The sequence below is a fragment of the Triticum aestivum genome, chromosome 3A, assembly GCF_018294505.1.
Source record: "Triticum aestivum cultivar Chinese Spring chromosome 3A, IWGSC CS RefSeq v2.1, whole genome shotgun sequence".
Lineage (NCBI taxonomy): Eukaryota > Viridiplantae > Streptophyta > Magnoliopsida > Poales > Poaceae > Triticum > Triticum aestivum.
Genome location: NC_057800.1, coordinates 94,610,294 through 94,619,828, shown reverse-complemented (window position 1 = coordinate 94,619,828; position 9,535 = coordinate 94,610,294). Strand labels below are relative to the sequence as shown.

The following is a 9,535-nucleotide window of genomic DNA, read 5'->3' as shown; positions in this document are numbered from 1 at the left end:
CCTGTGACCTTATTGCAACCTGCCCAAAGGAAAGCCCGTCCGAGGGCATCGATCTTCTTGACCTCGACTGTAGGGATGTAGGTGGCAAATAAATGGCGTCCGCAATCCTGTCTAGTTAGTCTTTGCTAGCTTGAGTAGTTCATTTTCCTTAAACAAACAGAAAACTTTTTTGAGCTATCATATCATAAGTGGACTTTAAACAGGATTAAACGGGACCTGGTTTACACCCCTAGTCGACTGGTAACTTTAACACCGTCATGTAGTAGATAACAATCAATGTGAGGAGCGACTTGACCAAGACCGCATGATCCGCCAAACGCAATATGCCTCCCCACCCAAGGAGTGAGGTGACACGCCACCTTGTCCCCGAGCGGTTGGTAGTGAATTCTTTTTAGACTCTTTACGGACAAAGACAACCCAAGGTATTTTATCGGAAAGGAGGAAGGCTTGGTCGGGAAGGATTGGAGGATGTCCGGAAGATCAACATTTTCGCAACGGATTGGGGCGACACAACTTTTTGAACAATTTGTGACAAGACAAATGATCTACTAGTATACTAGATGCATCTGAAACCTAATGTGTGCATGTGGGATGGGTCATGCTCATGCAGGCATTGGAAAAGAATCGACCGCCTCCCTGTCTTGCCAGTCGATCTGGATTACGGTCAGTACAAAACTGACAAGAAATCACTAATCATAATTTTAGCAATATCGAAACCGCATGATCCCCTCTCCAATCAAATTAATGTGCGATCACCATTCATTGCCCATGCATGCATGAGTGTGCACTATTTTGCAGTCAATCACAATTCATATGAAATCATGACTTGCCCCATTCGTCTCGGATCCCCATTTACTAATTACCATCTATGCATCACCATCATCGTTTATAATTATACGTACGTACGCAGCACCAGCGGCACCCGCGACTCGATCAGTGAAGCTAATCCTTGGGATTTCGGGCAGAAATGACGGGTGTGGTATCTCATGCTGTCCTGCTCGCCGGCGTCGTCCTCCTGGCGGCGCAGCTGTGCGGGTGCACGGCGTACGTCGGCCGTGGCGACGGGTTTAGCGTCGAGCTCATCCACCGTGACCACTCCGTCAAGTCGCCGTTCCACGACCCATCGCTCACCCCGCATGACCGCATGCTCGCGGCCGCGCGGCGTTCCACGGGGCGCGCCGCGGCACTCGCACGCTCGTACGCCGCCACCGCCGGCACTGGCTCTCCTGGCGGCGGCGTGGCTGAGGTCATCTCCATCCCGCCGTTCGACTTCCTCATGTACATCAACATCGGGTTGCCGCCTACACGGATGCTCGCCTTCGCCGACACCGGCAGCGATCTCTTGTGGGTGAAATGCAGCAGCGACGGCACCGCCGATCATCCCGAAGCCGCCCGGCGAGCGCCGCCCAGGGTGGTGTTCAACCCGTCCAAGTCGTCGACGTTCGGCCGCGTGGACTGCCATTCCGGCACGTGCCACGCGTTCACCGGCACCGGCGTGTCCTGCGACGCAAAGTCCACTGCAAGTACGTCTACTCCTACTCCGACGGCTCGGAGACCAGCGGCGTCCTCTCCACGGAGACCTTGACCTTCGACGACGCCCCAGGCGGCTGCGTCGGGTGCCGCGACCGTCCGCAGCTGCAGGTGGCCCGTTTCAACTTGGGCTGCTCCACGTCCACGAAAGGCTCCTTCACCGGGGACGGCCTGGTTGGGCTCGGCGACGGGAACTTCTCCCTCGCCAACCAGCTCGGTGCGGCCACATCGATTGGCCGGAGGTTCTCCTACTACCTCGTGCCGTCCTTCGTGAACACCCCCTCGATCCTCAACTTGGGCGCCCGCGCCGCCGTGACGGAGCCGGGCGCAGCAACCACGCCGCTGCTCCACCCCGACGTGGACGCATACCTCACCATCGCGCTCGAGTCCGTCAGGATCGGGGTCAGGAGCTTGCCGTTGCCGCGGCGGGCCCGCATTGTGGTGGACTCTGGCACGACCCTGACGTTACTTGTGAAAGAGCTGCTGGACCCGATAGTGGAGGAGCTGACTCGGAGCATCAAGCTCCGGCGGGTGAAGTCGCCGGACAAGGGTATACCTATTTGCTACGACGTGTCCCGGGTGGGGGAGACGGCGTTCGGGAAGATTGTCCCGGAGGTGAAGCTGGGCCTGCGAGGCGGCGGGGTGGTGACGCTCAAGGCGGAGAACACGTTCGTGATGCTGCGGGAGGGGACGATGTGCATGGCATTGGTGGAGGTCACCAAGGGAGATCAGGGCATGGTCTTGGGGAACGTCGCCCAGCAGAACATGCACATCGGGTTCGACCTCGACAGGCGCACCGCCACATTCGCCAGTGTAGACTGTGCTACCTCCTATCCATGGCCGGCGGACTCTTCTTTGTAGCTACTTTTTTATTTTATTTTTTTAGTTTTATTTAGGTGATGAGGAAAGGTGTTATTTTGCTTGGCGTAATCGCATAAAGACGATACACGTGGTGCAAGATAAAACTTTTTTTTGCGGGGAAAGATAAAACTAATTGCTTGCTAAACCTATTCAAATACTGCCTACATTTTGTACTGTGCAAAGCAAAACATAAATACTACTCCCTCCGTTTCTAAATACTCCCATGAGTATAAGTCTTTACACCGTGCCCATGCGGGGTGAGCGACGGGCACTCTTTCAGCTTTCTTCTGTATAGTCATGTGGTTTTTTCTCCTCTTCATTTGGAGAAAAAGACTTTGTTGCCCTATTCCTCACTTCATGCTAACTCGGCTTCTCCTCGACATGATAGCTACATCATCATCTTTGAATGAGCACGAGATCCCATGCTTCATGGTAACCTTTGGGAAATGGATCAATGCACCGCATCTTGTACCAAACTAATGGATCCCATCCCATGTTGCACCATGGACTTCAAAAGAAAGAACAATGAGTCTTAAAGATTCAGTTGTCAGCATATCTTAATGTACGTTGATGTAAATATAAACAATATCTTGTCATGCCCATTAAGTATAATATAATTTTTGATGTAAAACAACTAAGCATTTGCTAATTTATTTTTTCCTTAGAGTCATCTGTGGAATTGTGCAAGATGCTCGTGCCTCTATATCAGTGTTTCATGAATAGTTCAGCAGAGAAGAGTGCATCGAGGCAAAACAATAAATACAAATGAAAAGCATAAAATAACATGCTGACACATTTGGTACTCACAGCTCTCAATAGTTCTATCTAGCAAATCTGAAACCAAACAACTCAACTCCAAGCATAAAAATAATGGAATAACAATTGCAGGAATGCTGGCTATTACAGATGTAGTATGTATTAGAAGGGTTGTGTGCACTTCGTTGTGCCGTAGGTGTTGTAGGGATTTCAAAAAAATTGTTTATTATTTGGGTTGGCACATGGGGAATATGTTTTTCTTATAATACAGTGTTTTAGTGCGCTTTCTTGGCAGTGTAATTTATGATGTGCTAATAATTCATACTTATGTCGGGAAGTTTCCGGGTGTTAGTGGCTGCATGACGCTACAATGTCACATATTAGAGCTTCTTTTTTTAGGTGTTGCGAGGATGCATGGAACAGATGTGTTTTTTAAGCTGGTTGTTGCCGATTAATGTTTTTGGATTTAAGAATAAGTATTATATAGGCCGTGAGTTCTATTAGGCAGCACTCGGCTTATACAGACCATCGTTACTGTACCATCAAGCGCGATGAGGAAGGCCACGTGGTTGTTCGCCACGTGCCACAATAACACTCGGGTTGTATGACTATATGCTGAGTGTTTTCAGGTCATGCCACGGCATATGTGGTCGTACGTCGAGACACACCATCTCGGTGTCGACATACTCCATAGAGGGCCATAAGCCGAGTGGCCGATATAACACTCTTGAGGTACCGAGAAACACAAGGCAAAATATGTTTTTCCTATAGTGATAGAATCAAATTATTTTTCACTAGGGAGACGCATGAGAATTTTTAAATAAGGTCGGATGAGAGAGTGAGGACAAGTTAATAAAAAAATAGGAGGAAATCATGCAGTTTAACGGTTCCCTTTCTGAATGGTTTAATGTTCCTGCCATTTTTTCGGCGGAGGAAAAGAATCAATCAGCTGTCTATCTTGCCACTGGAATATTCGCATGCTAGCTAAGGGCATCTTCAGCCGCGTCCTTAGAAAGGCCTCCTCGGGCGGTTTTTTTTTGCGCCGGCGCAGAAAAAACGGTCCAGTCGCGCCCCCAGGAGCCCGATTTTCGCCGGCCTGGGCCGAAAACAGCACCGGCGGACTCAGACCGAACCCGGCGCGCTGGGGGGCGCCCGGGGGCGCCGGGGCGAACTGTTTTGGCGCGAAAAAGCCGCGGGCCAGCCGCGTCAGGGACACGGCGGCTCGTCTTCCCCCCAACTGCTCCGGTTCCCGCGGGGAATCAATGGCAAGGCTGCCGCCGGTCAGCCTTGCCATTGATTCCTCACGGGCGGCGCGTCACGGGATGGTGCGCCGACACCTCCCCTCCCTCGCACGCGTACACACGGGCGCGGAGCGGCTATAAAAGCCGGCGGTTCTCGCCGGTGCCCACACCAGACTCGCCCCCCCCCCCCCTCGCCGCCGCCTAGCCCCTCTCTCCGTCTCCGTCTTCCTCTCCCGAGCGCCACCGGCGGCCCCTCTCTCTCCCTCTCTACCACCGCCGAGCCGTCGCCATGGCAGAGCGCTTCCCCGGAGACGAGGCGGCGGCGAACGGCTTCGGCCGCCGTTCGCTCCGCGAACAGGAGTCCTGGCTCCTGTTCCAGGCGAACATCCCGGCGCTGCCGGACATGCGCACCGGGCCGACGGGGTGACGGCTCAGCGACGGGGGAGTGCCCGTTCCCCCGTTACCCGACGCCGTGGCGAAGCCCAGGTACTTCGCCGAGGAGATCGAGGTCGCGCGCGCCTCCCTGACCGACGACGAGCGCTCCCTCCCCCAGTACGCCACCGACAATCACGCGGCTTGAGCGGCGTACTTCCAGCGCCGCCAGCAGCAGCATCTGGCCTCCACCAACGGCGCGCCGGTGGTCGGCGGCGTGAAGAAAAGCGAGGGGCGCCACTTGTGATGGGGCGTCCCCGGCCGCACGCTGGATGGCGTGATGGCGCACCTCGACGGCGGCAACAACCCGGCGTTGACCTATCCTGTGATGAGGGCCGCCCCGTCGCAACACCGACGCGCATGGGCGCCAAGGAGGTTCGCCTCCTCCTCGTCCTCCTCCTCTCGCTCATCTTCCCACTCCTCCGGTTCTCGGGCGCTTCTCGGCGTCAAGGCCGAGCCCGCGGCGAAGACGCCAATCGGCCGGCGCACTCGCAGCGTCGGCATCGTCATCAACGAGGGCGGCCGGCGCGCCTCCTCCTTGTCGGCACCAGTCCGCCATGGCGACGCCGGGCAGGGGTCCAGCAAGGGCGCCCGCGCCAAGGAAGAGAAGGCCGACGACGACGATGGCGGCGACGGCGGCGACGACTTCAGCCCCTTTCGTTTTTAGATTAGGTTAATGTAATGAAAATGCGCGAATTTCATCGAAATTTGCCATGTTTGGCCGAAATTTAACTAGTTTTTATCATAACTTCGCCGAATGGTCCTTTTTTTAGTACGCGCCTGGGGGCGGCCCTGGGGGCCGACGGCTGGGGACCGACTCGCCCCCAGGGCCATTTTTTGCGCCGGCTCACCCCCAGGCGGCGCTTTTAGACGCCCCCTAGGGGGCCAACGGCTGGAGATGCCCTAATTAACAAGTGATCACAGAAAAGCTTTAAGCACGAACCTAATTACCGCCTTCAAATCTCTAATCTCTCTCCAATCAAATTATTGCAGGAAATTAGCAATTCTTTCTTACCACATTCGTCTCCCCATGCCCCTATTAATACTGCACCAGCAGCAGAGGAGGCCATTAGCAAGCGATCGGGTGTAGAGCTAACACTGAGAAGAAGAGTTAGGACACAATGGCGGGTACGACATGGCGGGCACTGTTGCTCCTTGGCGTCGTCCTGACGGTGCAGCTGTGCGGGTGCACCGCGTACGTCGGCGGCGGGTTTAGTGTGGAGTTCATCCACCGGGACTCTCCCAAGTCGCCACTCCACGACCCGTCGCTCACCTCCCACGACCGCGTGCTTGCCGCCGTGCGGCGTTCCACGGCGCGCTCGTACACCGTCCGCGATCCTTCCGGCGGCGTGGCCGAGATCAGGTCCAGTCCGTACGAGTACCTGATGTACGTCAACATCGGCACGCCGCGCACCCGGATGCTCGCCATCGTCAGCACCGGCAGCAACCTCATGTCGTTCAAATGCACCAACGGGACCTCCGGTCCTCCGCCGGCCGCTGGGGCCGCGCCGGTGAGCTACGTGTTCGACACGTCCTCCTCGTCGTCCTACGGCCTCGTGGCCTGCCGGCTGCCCTCATGCCACGCGGTCCGCGGCACCTCCTGCGACGCCAACTCCATCTGCCAGTACCACTTCTCCTACAGCGACCGCTCCACGACGGACGGCATCCTCTCCACAGAGACCTTCATCTTCGACGACGCTCCCGGCGGCTGTGTTGGATGCCGCGAACGTCCGCAGCTGCAACTGACCAGAGTCAACTTCGGCTGCAACACAAACACGAACGGCGGCAACCCGTTCCTCTTGGCCGGCAATGTCGGCTTGGGCGCCGGGAGCATCTCCCTCGTCAACCAGATCGGCGCCGCGACATCGCTCGGCCGGAGGTTCTCGTACTGCCTCGCGCCCTTCTCCGTCAACGCCTCCTCCATCATCAACTTCGGCGCTCGCGCCGCCGTGACGGAGCCTGGCGCGGTGACCACGCCGCTGATCCCCTCGGCCGTGGACGCTTACTACACCATCCTGCTCACGTCCGTCAAGATCGGGAACTCGACCATCGTACCCTCGAAGTGGTCCCCCGTCATCGTCGACTCCGGTACGCCACTGACGTTCCTCGACAAGGCGCTGCTGGACCCGATCATGGGGGAGCTCACCAAGAGCATCAAGCTCCCGCTGAAGCAGTCGCCAGAGAAGCTGCTGGACCTGTGCTACGACGTGGGCGGGACGATTCAGGACTGGGTGCTGGAGAAGCTTTTCCCGGAAGTGACGCTGGGGTTTGGCGGCGGCGCCGTGATTACCCTGAAGGCGAAGAACGCGTTCATACAGCCGCAGCCGGGGACCGTGTGCTTGGCCATGTCGGCGGCGACGGACAATGTGGCGATCATCGGGAACATCGCGCAGCAGAACTTCTGGGTTGGCTTCGACCTGGACAAGGGCGCCATCACCTTCGCCGCTGCCGACTGCGCGAAATCCTACCCCTCTCCTCCCGCCTCTAATCACCATGAGTAGATATAGCTAATCACCATGAGTAGATATAGCTAATATCACCATGTAATAACTAGGACTATCGAATAACTAATAACCCCTACGTCTAATGTTTTGCCATGCACAAGGTTTTTAATTTCCGAAACAAAATAATTTCGGACCTCACTGAAATATACGAAATTTCGGAAATTTCACATATTCCGGAAATTATTTCAGATTTTAAGACCTCAAATTTCACTTATTTTTAATGAATCCTGATCTAATTTAAATTTATTTTGAAATAAGTTTTAAAATGCATCGAAATTTCGGTGTTAAAAATATTTTGGACCCCACTGAAATATGTGAAATTTCGAAAATAAGTGGCCCAATCCTATGGTGTAAGAGGCGACCTATCCGTGGTCTTTAGGGTTTAGGGTTTACTGAAAGTGCTAAATGGAGGACGAGCTCCATGAAGCCCTTTATTTTACAATTTTAAACCTTATTTTTAAGTTTCAGAAAATCTAAAGAACACACAAGTTCATACTGATGTATAGTAGTACATGTCTGTGAAATTTGAAGATTGGTTTTGAAATGATCATGATTTTTTCTTTTGTGTGTAGCTCCAACCATAATGTATTTCATCGTCTGACTTTACACACATGTAAAACACATCAATATGAACATGTTTGATTTTTTTTCCAGAATTTTTTTACACTTAAAAATATCATTTTCATTTTTTTCAAGAAAACAAGCTTTATGGAGTTCATCCTAAAAATGCCCTACTGCGAAACGACATATCATATCTTATATTTATTAGGAAAATAATAGCTGATACAATGGAATGACAACTAGACGTAGATCGACCAAGACAAAATAAAATTACATTCCAAAACATATTAGACTTCTTCTTCATCCAATTGTGAGCGTCCCCCCCCCCCCCCCCCCCCCCTTGAGTTTGAAAATTGAACTGAAACAACAATAAAGAAAAATACACCTACAAACGCCTTCGTCACACCTGGCTTTAAAGACAATAGTCACTCGGCCCTTTAGACGAGATCTAGGAGTCACTAAAGAAGCATCAATTGGAGCATCAACCCATGAAATTTAGGTTTGGAATCCATCACCACCAATCCCGAGGATTGGAGAAACTAGACCATGACATGGTACAACATATAAATAGATATCGAAGTTGTCGCACCAAAGGGCAACCAATTGCTCTCATTGAAAAAAAAAACACCAACTAGTGAGATCAGAAGAGAGCCAACGAATTTGATGATACAAACTTTCACAGGTCCTTCACTGGAGCCGGATTAGACGTCGTTGAGGTAGGAAATACCTTAGTCCAACTCGTCATCGCCTGCCATCACCAAGGTGGCAAGGTGTTGATGCAGCGGCTAGGATAAGTCTTGCACAACAAGGTTTTATTTGGCCGAATTAGAGCATCTCCAACAGGCGCCCAAAAAGAGCTCCGCGCATTAAAAGTTTAGTTTTTTTGGGCGCCGGGCAGCTCCAGCAGAAGCTGTAGCGCTAAAAGTTTTTGGGCGTGCGATGAAAAACGCTATCGCGCGCACATATTTTTGGCGCCGAATTGCGCGCGCTTCACAATTTGCACTGTCTGCCTTTTGGGCGCGCGTTTTTAGGCGTCTGCCAAAGCAAAGTTGGTACCGGCACATTAAAAGTGCTACAGTGGCGCGCTATAACGTTTATTAGGCGCGGAATTTTTATGCGGCCGTTGGAGATGCTCTTAGCGATACCGATCAGTGTGCTTGATCGATCGACCATGAGCACTTTTGGACTGACTAAGTATGAAATTTGAATTATTTAATGAGGTTAGAGGAGAAAGTGGGGAGAACAAAAGAAAAGAAAACTTTCTTTCAAAAAAAAAAAGAAAAGAAAACGCGAAACTTTGCATTCAGTTTAATCGCTGCCGTTCTAAAGGATTTAATGTCATGCCATTTCTATGGCGAAGTACTCAATCAGCTGCCCTGTCTTGCCAATGGAATATTCGCGTGCTAATTAACAAAGTAACCACTAATCATCCTTTACGACGAACTTGATTACCGCCTTCAAAATCACCAATCTCTCTCCAATTCACCATTACGCACACGGCGGGAAATCAGCAATTTATACCAAATCCTTACATGCCACATTCGCCTCCCCACTCCCCCACCCCCTATTAATACGCACCAAGCAGAGAAGGCCATTAGCAAGCGATCGGCAGAGCTAACCAACACTGACAGTAAGAAGAGTGCGCGCACG

General features: G+C 52.5%; 1 protein-coding gene and 1 pseudogene across 1 annotated transcript; both read left to right on the top strand.

The window, feature by feature from the left end:
- Positions 1 to 967: 967 nt before the first annotated feature.
- On the top strand, positions 968 to 2,391 carry LOC123056821 (probable aspartic protease At2g35615; annotated as a pseudogene).
- Positions 2,392 to 5,941: 3,550 nt separating this feature from the next.
- On the top strand, positions 5,942 to 7,321 carry LOC123058014 (aspartic proteinase CDR1-like). The gene is made up of 2 exons (XM_044480858.1): positions 5,942 to 6,871; positions 6,935 to 7,321. Exons 1-2 carry the CDS (start codon positions 5,942 to 5,944, stop codon positions 7,319 to 7,321), a joined length of 1,317 nt encoding a protein of 438 aa, XP_044336793.1.
- Positions 7,322 to 9,535: the final 2,214 nt, after the last annotated feature.

Bases quoted from the DNA above. Each gene is read 5' to 3' on its own strand.
- LOC123058014 (XM_044480858.1), top strand. From the start codon at position 5,942: ATGGCGGGTACGACATGGCGGGCACTGTTGCTCCTTGGCGTCGTCCTG. The intron at 6,872-6,934 runs GTACCCTCGAAG...TTCCTCGACAAG, and splicing joins AGATCGGGAACTCGACCATC to GCGCTGCTGGACCCGATCAT.